Source organism: Neolamprologus brichardi, chromosome 3 (assembly GCF_056152115.1).
Source record: "Neolamprologus brichardi isolate AB-2024 chromosome 3, ASM5615211v1, whole genome shotgun sequence".
In the NCBI taxonomy this organism is placed as follows: domain Eukaryota; kingdom Metazoa; phylum Chordata; class Actinopteri; order Cichliformes; family Cichlidae; genus Neolamprologus; species Neolamprologus brichardi.
Genome location: NC_142106.1, coordinates 55162725 through 55184651, shown reverse-complemented (window position 1 = coordinate 55184651; position 21927 = coordinate 55162725). Strand labels below are relative to the sequence as shown.

General features: G+C 43.5%; 1 protein-coding gene and 1 pseudogene across 2 annotated transcripts; one reads left to right on the top strand and one right to left on the bottom strand.

Moving 5' to 3' along the window:
- Positions 1-1259: 1259 nt before the first annotated feature.
- Positions 1260-13468, top strand: LOC148105888 (focadhesin-like). 2 transcript variants are annotated; one of them, XM_087839002.1, is made up of 11 exons: positions 1260-1345; positions 4256-4327; positions 5411-5485; positions 5913-6067; positions 6990-7082; positions 11056-11157; positions 11279-11504; positions 11687-11893; positions 12344-12431; positions 12598-12791; positions 13119-13467. In XM_087839002.1, exons 2-11 carry the CDS (start codon positions 4271-4273, stop codon positions 13407-13409), a joined length of 1488 nt encoding a protein of 495 aa, XP_087695128.1. In that variant the 5' UTR covers positions 1260-1345; positions 4256-4270; the 3' UTR covers positions 13410-13467. The 2 variants fall into 2 exon arrangements, with proteins under 2 accessions (XP_087695128.1, XP_087695129.1); XM_087839003.1 differs by lacking the exon at positions 1260-1345 and having other exon boundaries at positions 13119-13468.
- Positions 13469-19720: 6252 nt separating this feature from the next.
- Positions 19721-20856, bottom strand: LOC148105887 (uncharacterized; annotated as a pseudogene).
- Between the last annotated feature and the right edge of the window lie 1071 nt (positions 20857-21927).

Here is a 21927-nt window from a genome sequence, read left to right as displayed (position 1 = left end):
AACAACAGAAATGCACAAGTGTGTGAGACTACAAATGATAGAATCAGAACTGCTGATTTCATTACTCTGAACTTTTAAAGGCAGGTTTTGTGTCTGAGAGCAGGACACTTGCTGTGTTCAGTGACTGTAAGTTCAGGCTACCCTTGATTTAGTTGCTAGATGTTTTTAAGCTCTGTTTATTTTATAAGGCTCATTAAAAACCATCTGAACTAGAGATGGACCGATCCGACGTTGCGTATCGGTATCAGTCCGATACTGACCTAAATTACTGGATCGTATATAAGTAATAAATAAAAAAAGATGTAATCTACTAAATATCACAAAAGCACCTCACAAAAGTTGCGACATGGCGTAACCCAACACATGACCTTAGCTCATAGGAGCAGTATGTGTCACGTCATAGAGCGGCTGTGGTGTGCGAGACCTGTCGGCGGTCTGGTGGAGCATTTGGAGCCTCGCGATGTGCTTCCAGACCGGCCGATGTGGTTTCTTACAGACTCATCTCAGACCCAAGACTTTGAAGGCTCGCTGGCTGTAAATCGTCTGTAATGAGACGCTTTACATGTCTGAGCTGAAGTTTGTTATCAGTGTTTAAAAAGGCTGCATCTGTGATGGTTGGCATTAGATCAGTGCCTATGGAAGTGGCACCTTGCACATTTGGAAAGGAACCAAGACTGAATTATATACACAGGTTTTAGAGCAGCATGTGCTCCCATGGAGATGATGTCTTTTACATGTTTAAGGAGGATGTTGCTAAGCTGCACACAACAGCAGGGTTTTGTAGTAGAAGACCGCAAGTCCTGAACCGTCCTGTCTGTGGTTCAGGTATTTGTGACATCACGAGATGAAAAGCTGCAGGACTGTTGAGCAGCTCTGTCCCTTATATCAGACAAAAATGGGACAACGATGCTCTCCCAAAAGTCTCCTCAGTTCCCAGGTGTTTATGGACGGTTGTTGAAAGTAGAGGTGATGTTGGAAACATGGCCATGCTGCAAGCTTTTTGGGATGTTGCTGCCACCAAATTCACAATGAGCTCATATGTTTTCTATGTTGCGTTATGAATAAAGTATGAGTTCATGAGATTTGCAAACCATTCAATTCAATTTTATTTACATTTCACACAGTGTGTCAACATTTTGTCATAAAATAATATTAACAACAAGAAACAACAACAACAACAACAATAATAATAATCACAGTGCTCTATTAAATGTGGTGAAAATATGAACTCAGCCTGCGCGTGCTGTTCATTTCTCTGACGTAATCGCGTGAGAAAGGCGGTTTCCTGTCCTTTTTGGCCCTCGCTGCTCGCCGTATTTCCGTGCGGCTCTGCTGGATGTCGGAGGTAAAGTTTTTGAACAGCATGTATAACTTTAACTGAGCTTCGTTAGTCTTTCTCAGCCTGCTGCAGTTACAGTTACAGCCGCGTATCTATTACAGTGAACCTGCCGTCAGCTGTATCACGTTAGCTTTAGCTTGTGTTGATGCTAAGCTGCTATTAGCAGGTCCTGTTCAGTGACCTGCTAATAGTTGTGTCCGGACGACTTTACAGTTTAGTTTCCTCCGATCACCAGTTATTTGTGGATGGCCTCGTGTGTACGGAAGCTTCGTGGTGAAGCGCTTTGGCCTGTGGGAAATGTAGGAAACATCAGGACGAGCTGCGCACCGCAGTAAACCGCTTTGACAAATCAACCTTATTTTCACTCACTTCATTAATAAAAGTTTTGTCACTTGGAAAACTGCATTTTTCACACATCTCGCCGTTAATGTCACCCAGCTAACGGTGTAGTTTCAAGAAACAATGCAGTGTTCCTGCCACGAACATCACGACGGAAGCCCTGCAGGGTAGATCTGCGCAGCGGCTCTGACGGAAACGCCACAGATAGTAGCTCATTCTCCTTCTTCCGGTTTCTCCTCTTAGTGTCTCCATAGCAACTCATCTGCCTCCTCTCACCTGGTCCCGAGGATCCAGGTCTGTCACCTGGTCTCAGGTTCACCCTGAGCTGGCCCTCCTCGTCCATTCCAGTCACTCTCAAAGACAAACTGAACATTTTCCACTACGACACATCCAGCTGGGTTTTAGTTTTAATTTGAAGTCATTGTCACCATCTCCAAAACAGACACCAGAGCAGGTCTAACTCCTGTTGCATCCTTCACTCAGTGACCCTTAACAGCTGTATTCACCCACTCATCATGTAACACCACAGTTCCTCTCCTGGTTTCTCTGACGTGTCCAGTTTCTTGTGGGACACTTCATAAACATGCTGCTCTGTCTTGGGTGGTCGGCTTTGCCATTTCCAGATTGAGCATTGTTATATATCTGGGGGATTATTCTTGATTAATTATTTGAGCTGTCACGTACTACGTGGCTGTATCAGTGTGAGTGCAGCTCATCATGGTGTGTCACACTAATTTAACAACAGTAGATGTATTTAGCCTGATGTCCTCTTTAGAGACCAACAGAGCAAACGCTGCTGATTTTATTTTTGTATTTTATAGTTTGAAAGTGACACTTGGGACACAATGAGTGTGCGTCCCAATGTATTGTGCTCCTTCAGACACAGATCCACACAGCATGTGTATATAAACCATGGAAGAAGCAGGAGCTTTCATTGTGACACACTGCTTAGCTTCACAGTGTGTGTGACACAGGTGGGTCACTTGGATTGGCAGAGGTGAGGCCTGGTAAAAAGCTACAGCTGTAAACTGTAACAGTGCTCATATAGGGGGCTGCTGGGGTTGTCTCACTTTTGGATGCAGCCTCCAGAGGCCGTTAGGGGAATTGCAGTTTTTGGCACTTCTGCACAGGTTTCAGTTTTCAGCCCTGGAGGTGCCGCCTGATATGAGGTGACACTTTTGTCTTTGTCCTCTCACCGTCTGTGAGAGATGAGTATCCACCATGTGAGTCCCTCCCTCTCCACCAGTCGGTCAGACGTCTGCTCGTCCTCCAGTCTTGTTCGGCTAAAAGGGAGATTTTCCTTCCCGCTGTGGCCAAGGCCTTGCTCATTGGGGTTGACCGGTTGGTGGGATTTTCTCTGTACTTCGTGGTCTGTGCCTTCAAGTGACTGTTGTTGTGATTTGGTTGATCACAGAGACCTAAAAGACCTGGTGACCTCTAATTTCCTGCTTCTAAATCCAGACAGAGGCTGTTGTGCTCGGCCCTAAAACTCTTAGAAACAGCATCATCGTGGCTCCAGTGAAGCTGTGAGGAGTCTTTGAGCAGAATATATCATTCAGTGTGCACAAACAACCATGTAGGTCTGTGAACTAAGCTGAGAGTGATTCTAGCTGCACGATTGTGAGTCAGTGTTATCAGACAAGTGCCGTGAAAAGCCTCAAAGCCTCCAGTTAACCTGAAACGCTGCAGCACGAGTACCAACAGGAAGTAGAAAGAGAGCATGTGTGTCACATATTAGCTCCTCTTCACTGACTCCCTGTTAAATCCAAGATTTAAAATCCTCCTTCTGACAGACGAGGTCTCGAATAATCAGCCTCTGTCGTCTCTTAAAAAGCTTGTAGTACAAAGTTATACTGATAGAGCACTCCCTCCTCAGACTGCAGCCTTATTTGTTGTTGCTAGGTAGAATAGGAGGCAGTGCCTTCAGCAGTGCCTTCAGCTGTCTCTCAGTGGCCCATCTCCTGTGGACCAGCTCCCAGCTTGGATTCATGAGACTCCCCATTTAGTGTTTGTGTTTTTTCTCTAAAGCTTATTGTTAGAACTGGATCAGGTGTCTCTGAGCGTATCCCAGTAACACTGCAGTAGGAGGGCTGCTGGGAGACTTCATCATCTATCACCATGTGTTCTCTTTGAAAGCTACGTATTTGTTATATAAGATAACGTAATCAGGCACTGTTAGCATCTCTGTTTGAACACTTATTAATAGATATACATGACAACACACTGCCACAGCACTAAAATAGTTTAGCAAAGTGCATTTAGAAACAACAATGTACACGTCATGTAAGTTCATATAAAGTTTCATCCAGAAACTTTACATGAACCTAAAGTGTTGTTTAGTTAGTGGGTGGATGGCTGAAGGGTAATCTTGGTTTCCTTTGTTTGGGACAAACATTTGGGAATGTTTGTTTGAGAGGAAGAATAACCTGTTTGGATCAGTCAGGGGTTCGATGTCACATCCCTGAGCTAAAGTCTGATTTCCCTGATATGTGATCATCTGTAGTTTAACAGGAGAGCTGTCTTTACTTTGATCAAACCTCCTCCTCTTGTTCTAATGGTGATTCTGGATGTTCACAGGTATGATCCAGTGACATGATGGAGAGTTTAAAGACGCGGCTCGAGTTCCCCAGCCCCGTCATACAAGCCCAGGTAAGAGGCGGACTCTGCTCTGTGACTCCTCCCATCCAAATGATACCAATGATCCTTCCCTTGTCTGATTCCACAGGTACGAGTGATTTGTTAATGATAGAGGTCAACTAAGTAGCAGCTCACACAGGCAGAAAATCTCTACCATTAACAGGAATTCAGCAATACTCATAAAAAAGTCTCCTGATAAGACAGAGTAAAGAGTAACGTAACTATTTGATAGAGTAACATGACTGTAAGGTGCACTGATACATGTGTGCAGCTGTTGGAGGATTTTAAAGAGACATGAGGTGAGTTTACAGTGTAACAAGATCCAAGACACAGAGTTACTTTGTATGTTTGTTGGCAACCACGAGGGTTTCTGAGTCACTCACACTCGTGTGTTTAATATGTTTATGTAGAGGAGAGGCAGGTTTTACTGAACACACACAGACTCAGGTCCCTGTAGGCACATTCATTCATTCATTCATTCATTCATTCATTCATTCATTCACTCACTCATTCATTCATTCATTCATTCATTCACTCATCCATTCATTCATTCATTCATTCATCCAGTCACTCATTCACTCATTCATTCATTCATCCATTCACTCATTCATTCATTCATCCATTCATTCATTCACTCATCCATTCATTCATTCATTCATTCATCCACTCATTCATTCATTCATTCATCCAGTCACTCATTCACTCATTCATTCATCCATTACTTCATCCACTCATTCATTCATCCATTCATTCATTCATTCACTCACTCACTCATTCATCCACTCATTCATTCATCCATTCATTCATTCATTCACTCACTCACTCATTCATTCATTCATTCATTCATTCATTCATTCATCCAGTCACTCATTCACTCATTCATTCATTCATTCACTCACTCATTCATTTATTCACTCACTCATTCATTCATCCATTCATTCATTCATTCACTCACTCATTCTTTCACTCATTCATTCATTCACTCATTCATCCATCAATTCACTCATTCATTCATTCACTCTGTAGTGTTGGTTTCTCTTCCTCTCTTTGTTATTGTGAATAATGGTACAGAAGTGTGACTTTCTTGTGTTGTAGACGGTGAGAAGTCTTGTTGCAGCTGTCTTAAAGGAAAAAGGGTCAAATGGGCAAATCACCTGGTCCTGTGCTCAGGTGAGTTCCTGTAAGAGTCACATATGATCATTTCTTTAGTTACATGAAGTATAAAAGAGCAGGAACATCTGCTTCATGTGGTCCTGTGTTTTATCCTCAGTGACTTTGACACATCTGCTGTGAGGCTGACACCTCTGATCTCACAGTGTCAGCTTTGTTTTTATACACAGATATAAAATATGGATATGCACTGATAAACGATCATAGTTATAATATTTCTGACTGTCTGAGTCCAAAGTGAATCAAACCTTGTTGGGATTGAATCAGTGCTGAGCCCGAGTGGCTGAACTGAGTGGGACAGATTGCATTCTCACGTGCACCTCTGTCTTTGTCCGTTTTCATTCAGGGCTTCAGTGCATGTGTGGAAATGGCACAGATCGTTTTGTTAAACTTCTGAAACACTGACTGCATCACTGTTGTTGTTCAGGGCCCAGCACTGGAAGCTTTGTGGCAGCAGTGCTGCAGTGACTGTGCTGTGGTGTGTTCAGCGTGCTGTGACACCTTGGTGTTATTGGTGGACCAGGGCCATGCAGACCTGGACTACATCCTCAATGGTGTCCTCAACCTCCTGCCTTCTGCAAGGTATGCAACGCGCAGTTATTGGACGCCACGATCCTGCCTCAGAAAGCTCAGCTCAGCTGTTTGTCAGTGAGTCTGATAGAGGCTCTGTAACCTGCATCCATGCAGCGTTACAGCCGCTGCACAAAGGCACAACATGAAAGATAGACCTCAGCAGGACGAGGTTGTGTATCAGCAGGACAAAGAAGGCTCTCTTTAGCATGAGAATGCTAACACTGTGAACTGAGAAGAGGTATGAAGAAGGCCGTGTATGTCCACTGTTACTGGCCATCGTCACCTACAAATTCAGTCTTTAAATCCCTTTAAAGGCCCACTCACACCTCGCCTCAGGTGACCTCAAAGGTCACATGATGGGTCGCGGTGAGGTCTCATAGTGGTTCAACCCTTAACCCTTGGTGTTGACAATGACCTACGCTTTTGTTTATACTCATGTGATGACGCACATGACAAATAGCTCGATGACCATCTCCAAGGAGGGCAACGCCCTGTAGGGTTTAAATATGTGGGTCTCTCCACCTTGTATAAGAAGTGAAACATCTTTAAAACTTAATCAAGTCCAGTCGCCTTCTTTTCCAGCTACCAGTGTGTAACATGGAGTCAATGCTTCCAGTGCAGGAACCCGACTGACAGTCTACAAACTGAGTTAGACACATGGAGGTCACAGCTTAGTCTGTGCTGAGGATAAATCCACGATGTCATTGCTCTCCATCAGGGCTCATGTGAAGTAAAGAAAATAGCTTTGAAAGTTCAAACTGGAAACATGAAAATGTTAAAGGTCACTGTTCCACAGTTCAGAGCTGGATGCTCTCTAATCTGGACGCTAACCTAGTTGTGCAGCATAATGTAACTATTTGAAAACATTTGAAGCAATGAAAACGCTCACACTGTTAGTTTTTTCAGTTATTCTGACTCTGATGTCCAACAGACACACTCAAGGGTTGATAAAAGTCATTCGGCGATTGTTGGAGATGCAGGCTGACCAGAGCGATGGACACTTCACCTGTCCGTATTCTATCAGGTAAGTATCTCATGTCTAATATCTAGAGATGTTCAAACATATTGTCTTGTGTAATCTATCAAGCTACATATAGCTTGTAGCTTACTGCTAGTCCAAAGAAGCAGCATTGGTCCACCACCCACTTGAAGTGGCGTAGGGGTCCGGTGCTCTGTCTGGTGACAGTCAAAGGCCCTGGTGCTTCAGTCCCAGCTATAAACTGGCTCTTGGAGCATGAGAATCCCAAACTGGTGCATGAGGTTGAAAAATACTGACTACATGTAAAGAGTGAGGGGTGGCAGACAGGGAATGGGTATGTTTGCATCTCCCTGATTTGATGGCAGCATTTAGAAGTTTTCCCTGGTGGACAAGACGGTTGCTTCCCTGTGCCGTCATGTTGGGAACAGGTGCCGATAGTCATTTGTTCACATGTGACTAACAGTTGTTTAGAGTAATTTTTAGAGTTGTTGGGTGAGGTGGGTACCCCATCTAGCAACTCCATAGTCCTGCTGGGGGACTTTAATGTTGTGGTGGCAATCTCTGAACCAGAAGATAGACATTGGAGGTTCAGGAGCAGCAGGTTGAAGCGTCCTGTTAGGCTTGGCTATCGTCTGGCAGATATCGACAGGATGAGTGTAACTCTTGCAGCAGCTGAAGCAAAAACTCAGGTGTACGAGGAGCTTGGTGAGGCAATGGAGCAAGACTTTTTGAGCTTGGTCCGTTTTGCCATCACTGTCGGATCTATTCCTGGTGGGTGTTGTTATCGATGCTGTTTTGAGTAATTCTGCAGCTGCGTGGGAAACATTGGGAATGAGAATCAGCACCTCCAAGTCTGAGGCTGTGGTTCAAAGCTGAAAACAGTGGAGCACCCACTCCAGGTCAAGGACAAGCTGGCGCCCAAGTTGGAGGCGTTTAAGTATCTGTGGGTGTTGTTCATGAGCAGTGTTGGGACTAACGCGTTATTAAGTAACGCATTACAGTAACTACGTTATTATTGTGGTAACGGGCACGGTAACTAGTTATTATGCCAAAATCAGGAACGCGTTAGTCGTTACTGGGATTTAGATAGGGTCGTTACTCGTTACTTCGTGTGGTGGCGGAGCTTCCACAGATTCAGTAACATTAGCAAGTGTTGGAGGCCAGCAGGTGGAGGAGAAGGAAAAGAGACCCGAGGCGGCCGCTGGTCCAAGTGTGAACTGAACTTCAGGTAAGAAGTTATGACCTGCAGTCTATCTGGGTCAGATATAAACCAAGTTTAGGTGGAGTTTATTTTCGTTATGCTGACTTTTTCCCTAATGCGTACTAGCTAGCATGACGGAGTTTCTATACAGCTGGGTGGGTGCTATGATGTTACTGATGTTGAACTTTATTTTGTTCATAAGTTATTAGAGTTGCCAACCGTCCCGTCTGGTATTCAGAGAAAATATTACGCGTTTCTTATTGAGGTGAAAAGGAACAGTTTGTCCCGTAATTCGGCTACATTGAAAAAGGCACAAAGCTGGAGTTATTCTGTGTTTGCTGCACAGCTGCCTCTTCTTCTCTCATTCTCCCACCTCCCTCTCCTGTTTCTACTTCCATCATGAAACTGATCAATGATCAGCTGATCGGCTCTCTTGTTTGTTTATCGCCCACTTTGCGCCAGAAAGAGGAAACCAGCCGATGTCGCGCTAAACAACAGCAGCACCTTTAAGCTTGATCAGCTGTTGTTAGAATTTATTTAATATTAATTTCTAATATCAGCTGATGTTTGCTGGAGCCACAGCTGCAAAAAAGCTGATGGGCATTATATCGGTTTGGTTATCTGGTGAGAGGGAAACATGAAGATGAAACCAGGAGATGTCCTTACTGAATCATCAGAGCTGAACAGGTGATGGAGAAACAGGTTTACCTTTTAGGTGACATGAATGAGTTGAAGGGAAGTTATGAACTGTTTCTGAGAGACAGATAACCCCAGGATCCTTTTTTAGGTAGCTGACAGCTGGTAACTGTGCAGGGGCGGGTCTAGCAAAGTTTTGCCAGGGGGCCAGGTAGGGCATTAACAGGGAGAGGGGGGCACAAAGAAATACTTTTCTTTCTTATTCTCATTTAAAATGTCTAGCTTTTAAAAAATAATTATCTGAATCTTGCAACAAGCGATTGATAGATTGATGCATATATACCATCAAAACAGTGAACATCACTGTCACAACAGCGTTTGTTTTCATTCAAAGGCTTTATGATTTTTCCTATAATGGCCAGTCTCTAGTCAAAATGCCCGGGCCAATTTTTTGTCCCAGTCCAGCCCTGTATGCAGCTCATCTGCAGCCTGGTGTTACCTACATCTTCCTATTCAGAAGGCAGAATTTCCGAGTTCTGAGTACAATCAAAGCACCACGACTGCAGTTTTTGTGTTGGATGTAAAAGGCGCACATGACGGTGTGACGTAGGCTAGAATCATGGCAGCAGTCAATGACGGTCCAGGCGTGGGATTTCTCTCGTGGAAATATGCACATTATTATTATTTTTTCTATTGGTAGGTGGCACAGTGCACTTGTGGCAAGTAAGCAAGCTAGAAGACTGAGAAGTTATGGAAGCAACACATTAACAAGAGAATTCTGAGTAAAACCAAAGTTACTTTCCCTAGTAACTAGTTACTTTGAAAGTAACGAGTAACTTGAAGTAACTGAGTTACTTTTAATAGAAGTAACTAGTAATGTAACTAAGTTTCTATTTTAAAGTAACTTACCCAACACTGTTCATGAGTGAGGACAGAGTGATAGACGGTGCTGTGGCTGCAGTGATGGGGCCGCTGTAAGAACGAACAGGTTTTAACATTAAAAGTGATGTTTTGGTCACAATATAGTGAGCTCTCCTCTTTTTAGTGTATAAAATCTGTCCTGTGGATGATTGCAGACTTCACCTCAAAGGCAAAGACACTCGTGAACATCCGTATAAAAATCAGCGGTGCAACAGAAAGATCTCCTCTGTCCAAATTGTCTGCCAGTGCTCTGAAACACCAACAGACTTTGAGTCCCAATAAATAGAAGAAACTCCTGATTGTTTGCTTCCTTTGTGCTGGAACGTGAGGAGTGCTCTGATAGGCTGACGAGTTGGCGCTGTATTGAAACTCAGGTCTGGAAATGGCGTGCTGAAGGGTGACACATGTGGTCAAACAGGTTACGTCATGTGAAGACTGGAAACACGGAGGAGTAGACGTCTGGCCCACAGTGCAGGCTGTCACAGGCACAGACGTGAGCTTCCTTCCTGCACTTGGAAAATGATTGAACAGGCACACAGCACTTCATTCAAAGGCTGATCTATGATGGTATCAGTGGATGCATTAGTGTGTGTGCAACTGCTAACGTTTTGTCTCTCACACTCGACTCTGGTTAGAGGTACGTGTGAGTACACCATATTTTAAGCATGTTTTCATCCTCATAGGTGGCAGCTACGTGACATTTTGCCTTTAGATTGTCACTGTGGGAGTGGGTGTATAAATCCAGTTTGTGTGGAAACAGTATGGATGTTGGAGGACTATTTATATGACTGCATTCTGCAAAAGTGACGATGTGTAGCCAACAGTAAAGGATCGATGCTTTAAAATAACACTGTCAATAGTTTTTAGTGTTGACAGTTTGCACTTGTTCTTTGGAGAACTTGTAATTCAGTTTTATTCATACAGCAACAAATCACAACAACAGTCGCCTCAAGGTGCTTTATATTGTACAGTATATCCTATAATAACACAGAGAAAAAGCCAACAATCATATGACCCCCTATGAGCAGCACTTTGGCGACAGTGGGAAGGAAAAACTCCCTTTTAACAGGAAGAAACCTCCGGCAGGCTCAGGGAGGGGCGGGGCCATCTGCTGTGATTGGTTGGGGTGAGAGAAGGAAGGCAACAGGTCTTGTGTGGATTGAGGCCTTCTTAGTTTGTCATCGTTGTAATAGACTGACTCAGTGGTTTGTTGGGAGCATAACTTGAATCAGAGCTGGGACACTGACCCGTCCATTGCAGGAGCAGCCCTCACCCGTACGTCACAGCCCTGGAGAACAGAGTGGACTGCTGGCCGGCTCTGCTGTTCGAGATCGATGACTTTATCCAGAAAGCTGTTGACAGGTAAGTCTTACTGGTTCCTATCGTAGCTGTTATGTTGTACACTACTTTGAAGACAACTGGACATTATGAGATGATCTATTCTCAGAGATTCTTATGACTCCAGTGTGTGTGTACGTTACAGAGATAAAGAGGCTTATATCACCATGCTGGCCCCCTTCCTTCGGTACCTATACTGCCAACCTCACAGGCAACCCGAGCACGCGCTCCTTCGACAGAGTCTTCTTAGGGTGATGCTGCCCATTCAGGGAGGATCCAGGTCCGCCCCCCAGAACAAGGAGCAGGAAACGCTGTCCCCAGTGTCTGACAGGCTGCTGCTCTGTCTTTGTCAGCTGGTTCCACACATGCAGGTAACAAACTGAAGTTATGTTAGGTAACTGTACAAAGACACGTCAACATGTTTCCACTCTGTATGTTACACCATCGTTCATTTAAATGTGTCTCTCTTATTTGCATACGCTCAGATTGACAGGAAGTAGCTAATACAGAGAGCAGGATGGAGCTATGTCAGCCTCTCCTCTCTGTCCTGCAGGTGGACAGCGTGGAGGCAGTCCTGGAGCTGTGTGCGTTTGTGGGCGCTCTGCTCCAAGATCTAACTGGGACCTCTGGAGACCAGTGGAAACCAGAGAAAGCGGCGCTGGCTCTGCAGCTGCTGTGTGCGTGTCGGCGATGCCTCGAGTTCAACGGAGACTGCAGACCAATAATCGGCTTAATGCAGCAGCTTGTTCCAGCCTGTCAGGTGATCGCTGTTTGTAGACAATCAGACACCAGCAAAGATAAAGAAGCCGTGCTGCTGTGCTGGTTAACGTGAACTAAATATGGAAGTAAACAAAAGTGATGCTTTTTGTTTTACATGTGCAAATATCTCTGCTCCAAACCTGAGCCTGGACTCACAGCAGTGGGTTATTTGGCATTAATGCTGATCAGCTTCTTCACTCACTGCAGCGAGCTGACATGGACATGCACACATGTGAATATCTGACACTCAAAGACACTTTGTAGAAATTTCATCCTTTTCAAGGAAGCAACATTGTTTTTGCCTTGTTACTACTACCAGGGAAAACACACCTGAGGTTTAATGTGTGAGCCCTCGGGCCTCTGTGGCCCGGGACACCATGCAGTACCTCTGGTCATCATCACCGTATCACACATGTATTGACCTGTTGGCATCGCTGTTTGTTTTCTGCAGGAGTTGCTGTTGGATGAGCTGATGATGGGCGTGGCCTTGCTCTTGTTGGAAGCCCCTTCAGATCAGCTGACCAGCCTTCTCAGACTTGGTAAAGTGATTATTTTGGACAAAGCTCTGCTGGCTTTAGCTTCCTTTAAGAGACTTTGAAGCAGTGAAAGAATTAGTGGGAACAAAACTAGGTTGTGTGTGCAGGTCATGGTTGGACCCTCACAGAGCTTTGTGTCCTACATGAGATATTCTTTCTCTCAACACAGCACTGAGTTTGGTCCCTGAACAAGCGGAGGCGTCGCCCTGGTTGAGTCCGGTCCTGATTCTCCCCGTGTTGCAGCTCCTGTCCTGCTTGGGTCTCACTGAGCCGCTGTCTGACCAGAACACACACAGCACCAACCACAGGCTGGCTCACAGCCTGCTGCACAGAGTTAGCAGGCCCGCAGATAAACCCCAGCAGGTAACAGAGCAGTTAGCCCAGCAGGTAACCTAGCAGGTAACCTAGCAGGTAACCTAGCAGGTAACCCAACAGGTAACCCAGCAGTTAGCCCAGCATGTAACCCAACAGGTAACCCAGCAGTTAGCCCAGCAGGTAGCCTAGCAGGTAACCTAGCAGGTAACCTAGCAGGTAACCCAACAGGTAACCCAGCAGTTAGTCCAGCAGGTAACCCGGCAGTTAGCCTAGCAGGTAACCCAACAGGTAACCCAGCAGTTAGCCTAGCAGGTAACCTAGCAGGCTGTCGCTGCTGCCGACCATGAATGATTCTCATGAATCTGTCTCCCTCAGCCGGCCCCATCACTGCCTCTGTCTCTGAGTTCCTGGTATAGTGAGCTCAGCGTGTCTTTGTCGGTACTGCGCAAAGTGGCCAACAATCCAGCAGCAGCGACCGATTGGCTGTTGGCGGTCAGCTCCGCCCTGTCGTCCAGCCAGCGCCTGTCCTCCTCTCTTGTCCTGATTGTGACTTATCTCATCATCATGGGTCAGGAAAACATCTGCCAGCTGGCTTTGAAAGCAAGCCAGGCTGTCGCTGCTGCCGACCCCTGCCAGGTAGATAACCCACACAACTGGTTCTCTTAAATCTGTGGCCTGAATATAAAGTAATGCATGTTGTTCCCTCTGACATGTAGATATGTTGTATGTAAGGCAGCTAGCTCGTGTTTGTCTTTCTAAGAGCAGTAAACACATGCTCTGGAGGATTCAACACAGTGCAGCAGAGGCCGTCCCAGCAGATGAATCCTAGACCATGCAGTGCTGCTTGTTGGAAAGCTCTCCTCCTCTCTAACAATGATATGGCAGTACAGCTTAGGTTTGCAAAGTTGCATCTAAACAAACACAAGACCAAAGGCCAAAACCAAACATACGACATTAGCACAGGACGCCTGATACCAGCTGTGCAGCATGCTGAGGTAGGGATGCTTTTGGGTTGCAGCCACAGGACCTGTGCAGCACCTTGCAGTCACTGAGTCAGACACAAATTCCTCTGCTGTGTGAACTTAAGCTTAGTGAAAATCGGTGAATGTAAAATGAAACCAACGGCTAAACCTCCTTAGGAAACTCAACTCCTTTGGAGTCAGCACACCCATCATGATGACTTTTTACTACGCCTTCCTGGAAAGCATCATGACCTTCTCCATCACCTGCTGGTCCCTCAGCCTTCATACAGGAACAGACTGCAGCATCAGTGTGCTCTAAAATCATTGGCCTGCCTGTCAGAACTCTGGCACAGGTTTTCATCAACAGGCTCTTAGACAGGCAGCCAAAATCATCAACGACCTCTCTCACATTCTTCACCCTTCATTTCAATGGCTCCCCTCTGGGCGACGCCTCCGCTGCATTTCCTGCAGGACTGAGAGGACGAGGAGCGCCACCTCTGTCCCCAAAGCCACTCTGCTTTTTAACTCCAGCTGATAAGAACATTGCCCACACCAGAAACATAAACTACACTCTTATACTGCCGACACTTTACTCACTTTTAGCCACTTACAGTTATTTATTCACCTTCAGTCACTTTAATTTTAAAACTGTGTAATTTTAAAACTGTATATACTGTGTATTTATTATCTCACTCTTATTGTGCTTATCTTCAACGTCATGCTGCTCTGTTGTATGTTAATTGGCCCTTAGGGATAAATAAAGTCTCTGATTCTGATTCTGATTCGGATCTTGTTTTTATATATTGGTAGTTTGATAGGTTTTGTATTTGTATTCTTTTACATAATATTAAAACGTATAAATACATAGATTTAAATATAGTTGTGTATTCATGTCTGGATTGTGTTTGGTTTTCTTTTATTTATTTCTGCAGTGGTTGTTGTGTATTACTATTTAGATTGTCTTTTTCCATTATTGTAATTGTGTATAAAGTTTGATTTGAATGAAAGTTACACTCAAATGCTTCCAGTGTTGCTGTGTTGAGTGTTTGCATGTTTAATGTTTGTATGGAAGACACAGAAAGACGTTTGGATAAAGAAATCTGTGCTAGAGTAACTTTAAAAATAAATAAATAAATAGAATGTAAATAATGATGTTTAGTATTTGAGAAGGAAGCTGTTTCTACAGGATCCTGATGGACACTCAAAGGTTTATAAAATGTTCTCATTAGTTGTTTGCAGCAGAATATCAACGTATGTGAACCAAAACAACAAAAGTGCACAAGTGTGTGAGACTACAAATTCTAGAATCAGAACTGCTGATTTCATTACTCTGAACTTTTAAAGGCAGGTTTTGTATCTGAGAGCAGGGACACTTGCTGTGTTCAGTGTGACTCGTCTCTGCAGAAGGTCAGGGCTCTGATAGTTACAGTTAGTGGGTGACTTACTGGGCAGGTGGATCCTGAGTGTCTTTTGCAGTCAGGGTTCATTATGGTCCTGGTTGCTACTGGAAATAAAGAAACAAAAGGAGGGTGTGTTGTTCAGGAAGTACAGACTGTAGCTCAGCAGGTAGAATTACTAACTGGAAGGTTGGAGGTTTGATCCCTGGCTGCTCCAGTCTGCACGCCACGGTATCCTTGGGCAAGATATGGAACCCCGACTTCCTCTCCGATGCATCCATCATAGTGTCATTGTTAGAAAAAGAAGTGCTTGTGTGAATGAAGCATGCTGTATAAAATGCTTTGACTGCTCATATAGAAAAGCAGCTTATAAGAACTGGTTCATTTTCCAGATAATTCCACTATTAAGACAACAGACATTTGGGAGGCTTTCTCCTGAGAGTAACACTGAAAGTCTTGCTGCTCCTCCACAAAATGAACTCTTCAGTTTAGATTTGATTAAAGACACAGCTCAGCTAAACACAACTCAAACTAAACTACACAATTTTTCTTTATTACGCAGCATTTTTATAACTATTTCCAGATGTTTCTAAAGATGAAAACAGAATTAAACTCCAGCCTGATCCGTTTCCGAGGTTCCTGACTCTGAACGTCCCTCAAACGCCTCTCTGATCGTTTCCTTCCGTCGCTTTTACTTTCGCTTTCGTGAATGTTGTGGCGCAGTTGATCGTCTCCATGTTAAGGTAAAGTTAGCAGTCTGTACTGTTTTCCTGGCTAACATCAGCTGTGTGCAGCTTAGTTTCAGCATAAATCTGCTTCGTTTTATGTGAGATCAGAGTCTGGGAATGAGACAGAAACAGTTAGTTGATGATCAGCAGCTGAACTCAGAGTCGATGTTACTGTGGATCCACTGACTGATGACTGTAGGCAGCTTCTCCTGCCTCCATCAGTCTGTTATGGAAGCCCGAGAAAGGATCCATTCTCGAAATTTCGAGTTATGGATCCTTCTTTTTTTTTAGTGACGGAAACGGGCTTCCAGTGTGTGGATGTTGATTAACTGCTGACAGTGAGACAGGGGTGTCCTAAGAGTTGCTTTTCGGAAGTCGCTGCCAACATTTCATCTATAAAATGCATTTCTCTGCTCGTTCGCTATAGTCTGCTGTCGTATTTGTATGCAGGTTATTTTCCTTTTTCAGTTTAACTGGTGATATTCATTCATGTATTGTAGGTGAATGCGCTGATGTTAGTTCATAAATTCCACAGAGTTAGTAAACTGACCGTTTTTGCTCAATAATTCCTGTTTCATGTTCAAACCATCAGACAGAAACTCTGTTTTTATGTTCTTCAGCCTGTTGTTCTTGAGGTAATCTGTGATGCGTTTAATGACCCTCCACATGCTCTGAGGGTCATTTGAAGAGAAACAGAACTTCATCTTTAGAGCATAAGTGGGTTTTTGACCTCTTTATGCCCGCGGTCGGTCTCTGTTTATTGTAGTATAACACTCATAGGACACAGTGTCAACGTCAACAGTCAAACTCAAAATCTCTTTTTGTCAACAATAAAATGACAGCAGACCAATTTGAACAAAGTTGGTAAAAAGCTTCAGAAATTAGTAAAATATTAAAAAGTGTCTTGATGCTCAATCATCCAGGTAAGGGTTAGGTAATGCTGTGATTGCAGACATTCCCCAACTCTCTGTGAATGGGACTCATGGCCATTGATCAGTGGTTGTTGATCAATGGTCATGACCTCCCAGCCATTGTGCAAATGTCCTGTTTATAAGGTTGGAAACCTGCAGTCAGCTGAGACTGAAGGAGTCACCTGGATGAGTCATGAAACGTTTCTCCCACTGAAAACATCCAGATGAACAGAATCAACTTTTGGGGATTAAAACGTGTCTGAATTAATCAGTGGGTGCTGAGTGGGTCAGTCAGTGTGTCTGCTGGGCTGATTTGTGTTTCCTCTGCAGGTGAAGGTAGAAAGTGTGTGTGAGCTGATGTGAATTGAGCAGCATGGATCAGTGTGAGGACAGAGAGGAGGGAGTCCCTCCCTCTAAAACCACTCTGTGTGGGGAACATGAGAGCCAGACCAAAGCTCAGAGGTGAGATGACCATCTCTAACTGTCCATGACTCTTCTCCATGTCACAGCTCAGCACTCACATCACTGCTCCATCATTATTCACAGGAACCAGCCTGGACCTCCACCCAGCTCTGTGTCCTGTAAGAGTGACACGTCTAGAGGTTTCCTCATTGAGTTTAAAGTCTCTGCTGCAGAGAGGTGAGCTGTTAGTAACATGAACTCTCTGATTTAAATGATTTTGATGTTTCCTGGTTTCTAAAATGCATCTCTGTAGCAGAGCAGTGTCTCCAAGGACACACAGGCTCAGCTGTAACTGTCAGTTTATCTGGTTTTAAGACACATTTGGACTCAATTGGCTGTTTTTAACTATGTATTTTAATCAGAGGTGTAAATTTAGACCTCACACATCTGGATCCTAAACTATGATAGAAACAGCTGCTAGCAGTGGGTAGTTTGACTTTGATACGCTGCTCTAGAAAGCAAACAAAGGTTTGTGCAGCTCCTCTTCAGAAAAGTGTTCAGAGAGCAGCTGCTGTATTAGACAAAGGCTCGTCGTGTGAGCCCAGATGTGTGTAACAGCTGGATGAAGGAGAACCATCACAGTCACGTCTCCATCCCGCCTTTATTAATGAACTTCCTGTTGCTTGCAGATGACAGGAACACAAAGTGTTTGTGCCACGTGATGCTGCAGGATTTGTTAACATGTCCATGATGGTAACATCTCCTCGTCTAACTGCAAACACATGAGCGCTCCTAACGGCAGCTATCACAGCCACACAGGCAGACTGTGTCTCACTGTTGCATTCAGGGGCATTTGTTTTCCTGTAAAAAGCTGAACTCTAATCTAAGAGGACTGTTACTGACAGGAAACAGCTGCATTATCTGCAGTCTGTGTGATCACAGCTGCTTCAATCACTTGATCAGAGAATTGATCATTGAATAAAACATGTTTGTGTCATCAGAGGTCAGAGGTCACAGTCTGCAGGATCCAGCTGTCCGTCTGTGAGGAGTGAACGGTCCATACATCACCCTCCAAACTTCAGTGGTGAATCTGGACCAACGAGGTCAGAGAACTGTGATGACTCCTTTACATGTTTGTGTTTTCCTGGATAAATATGACCAAAGATTCATTAAAAAGATAAAAATATTAGACTTTGTCCTGTAGCGCTGTGTGGCAGGCAGGATTGGACCCAAACACAACAGGATGAAGTCAAAGAGGCAGCTTTATTTCAGCTGTGAACATGCAAACAGCAGAAATAAGAAAACATAACTGTAGGTTTGCAGTGAATGAAGCCTCAGCTCGACGCTCCACTTTGTCCCTCTTTTCCTTCTCCAAACAGCCACATCAGGAGTCTTTGATGGAGTTTTAAAATATTTAATTACAAATGTCCAAAGATGGGTTCAGGATACCTGAATCCACAGTTATTAAAGCTAAAATAGTTCACAGGGTTTGGACTTTGTTAGGTGACGAGAGAACATCAAAGTGTTTTTGAGTCATTCAACGAGAATGGTTAAAATTGGACTTGGGTGTTTTCACATTTTTTACCAAAATGTATTATTTATATCTATATCCCACATCATTAAGGATATATTTAACTATCAGAAAAATGCATTTTCCCATCTTAGGCATTAGTTTTCTTTTATTATTGATCATATTTTCAAGATGTAGTGACTTTAATTCTTCAACCCTGTTATAGACACTTTGGAGGCTCTCTGAATATCATCATAAAATGTATTTCTAAAGAAATCAATATGTTTACATTAATTAGATGTCCCCCATACTAATTCAATAATTTTACATAGAAAAATGACATAAAATCACACATTTTTACTCTCTTAAATCCTGAAATGTAACTAATGAGTGAAAGCAATCTTGTAATTTTTCATTAAAAATTTAGTTTAACTAAGAATTGTAATCAAAATCAATGATCAGATGATAGCGCTCAATATTTTAGACAAAAATCCCCAAACATTAAATTATTTTTTCAACATTTTAAGAAAATAATATATGAAAATGTAGGTGTGACGGGGTTGAGACTAGCATAACAGGGTTGAAGAGACAAATACAGCTTTACATATAAACAGTTGTTTACTCTTAAATTCAATGTATATATATCTCACTTTGTAACCATAGGAAGGACACCAGATACAAATTGCAGTAGAATTAGGTTTTATTAATCTAAAGTAAAAACAACCACAACAGCATATTAACAACTAACAAACATTGTAAAGTGAATTGCTCAAATGTAACATAATGCGTGTGTTTGTCTATGTATGTGAGGGTGGGTGTGTGTGTGTCTAGGCATAAGAGAGCCTCATGAGGTGTGCTAAAAGTCACCTCACCCTTGCTCCGATAACATACAATTTAACTTGATGAACTTGTTGAACTAATAACAATAATAATCAGTTAACGATTTCAGTGTGTCTGTCTGTATCAGTGCCTTTGTCTGTGTCCATGTCCAGTGTTTTTGCATGTGTGTGCCTGCATCAGTGTGTGTGTCTGTATATATGCATGAATGTGCCTTTTGTTTCATGAATTCATCTTGTGAGTCGGTTCCACACCTCTTTCAAGACTTCCACATGGCGCCTTGTCACAGCCTGTGGGGGTGGAATGAGTTCAAGGAAATCATCAAACAGGTACCAGAGGATATCATCCTGATGCGGCCAGAAGAATTGGTTTGACCCAACACGATGCATGCATTTGACCTGGACTTGTGTTGTTTGTATGTTTAGAATGATGCCTGGATACAATCATCGTCATATCTGAGAATACACCATTTACCAATCAGCTCTGGACTTTCCCACTGGATTTCTTTTCCTGGATCCCCCCCACTGCCTGTCTGTGATACAGCTGTTTCTATCTTCTGGCCAAAAGTGAAACACTGGGTGTTGCAGCACTTGCAGTTAAACTGCTTCTGTGTTGTACACATGCAGCTTACATCACGAACCATCAGTTCTCCTGGAGCTACAGTAACGACCTGGTGAATTCTCATGGTTCCAGGAACAGCTGGTATCTGCTTCGGCATTTTCTCCATAGCTTCCTCAACATCTTCACTTTTCACAAAGAACAGTTTCACACTTGTGTTTGTTTCAGAAAAGGCCCTGAATAACTCTTCTGCATCTGGGATGTCATGGCCCTTTGCTGCCATCATGTCAGCTGCTCTTTTTAAGGCTCCCCCGACACCATCTGGTGCTCCTTTTCCATGACTAGCCTCGAAAAAATTCCAAGAACCAGCCTTGAATCCTCTTCTGTCCAGTTCTGTAGTGAAAAGGTAGAAGTTTTTTCGTTGTTTGTATCGCATACAGGCTCCGTCGCTTAAAAAGTGCAGCACGGACACTTGTGGATGTTGGCCTTGAAGGTAATCTAGCACAGGATTTAGGTGCTGCCATATTGCTGGAGGGCCTTTATGTCTACTGGGAGAGATGGTGGAGGATCCACCATGGTGCCCTGGTGGATCCTCCACAGGCTCTGAGGATCCACCAACATACAACACACCAGTATGAAGGGTGGCCTGCTGATGTCAAGCCCCAAAGTGGACCACCTGAACTTGAGAACTGTATTTACAGCTGTAGTTTTCTGAGAAGTCAACATGTATCAAAGTCTCCTCCCCGGACATGTTGTTCTTCAGCTCACGGCAGAAGGCATACTGCTGCTTGATATTAAAGTGATGCATTTTAAATTTCTTTACAAAGCTCTGGAAGAGCTCAATGAGGTCCTCTTGTGTGCCCTCCACAGATTTCTTGACTGTCACCTGGACAGTTGCCTCCATCTCTCACGCTCACTCTGCAGGTTTCTCTCCCTTCTTTCAGGATCAGCTTTAAGGCGTTCCCGATACTTCCTTTGCCTTTCTGCTGCTGTTGTTGGTGCCATCTTTAACATGGAACATAAATCAGTGTAGTGTTGGACCCAATAAACATATGCTGGAGCGAATATATTGACAGCAGAACTTTTATTTGATGTTGTGGTTTCATTGACACAGACACTCTCTCTCTGCTGCCACGTCCGCTCCCCCTCCGACTGTCACTGCCAACATATAAAGACACACAATCAATGTCAGATCCCAGCACGCCTATTCACCCCGCCCCTGCACCGCCGAGCTCACTGTGTCACCCCTCCTCTGCAGCTGGCCAGAGACCACACCCACGCCACAATCACATTCAGCATGCATGCAGTATAAGAATGGTGATTGAATATAATAATAATTAAATAAAATATAATTAAAATAACTGGATAACTTAACAGCCAAAGTATTAAACTCTCAACCCCATCACAATCTCACAACCCCGTTACAATCAAAAACATAACACAATATCACAAGATAAATGACTAAAATAAAGGAAAAGAATGGAGCAACTTGCCTGTCTCTGTGGTCCTGTTGTCCAAAAGACTTCAGTGATGTCACTTCCTGATGTAACAATTACATTTGAAAAAAAGAAATATTAACAGCAAAAGAGCACAAATAGATGTTTAGGTTGATACCAAAATTTATTGACTTTTTAAATAGTTTTATTTGGTATTTTCAAAGTAAACTTTCATCAAGGCCATGAGGGACATGACAAAATAGGTGGTGTCAAATGAAAAAACTGTATTATTTCCCATAAAAAGATAAAAATTATTTCATTTTTTTACACTGTATTAAAGGGTACATTTCAATATATATGTAAAGCTGTTTAAATAGAAAGTTTGGTGACTCAATAGATGAAATACACCATAAGAGGTGAGAGGGACTCAAATTGTGCCATTT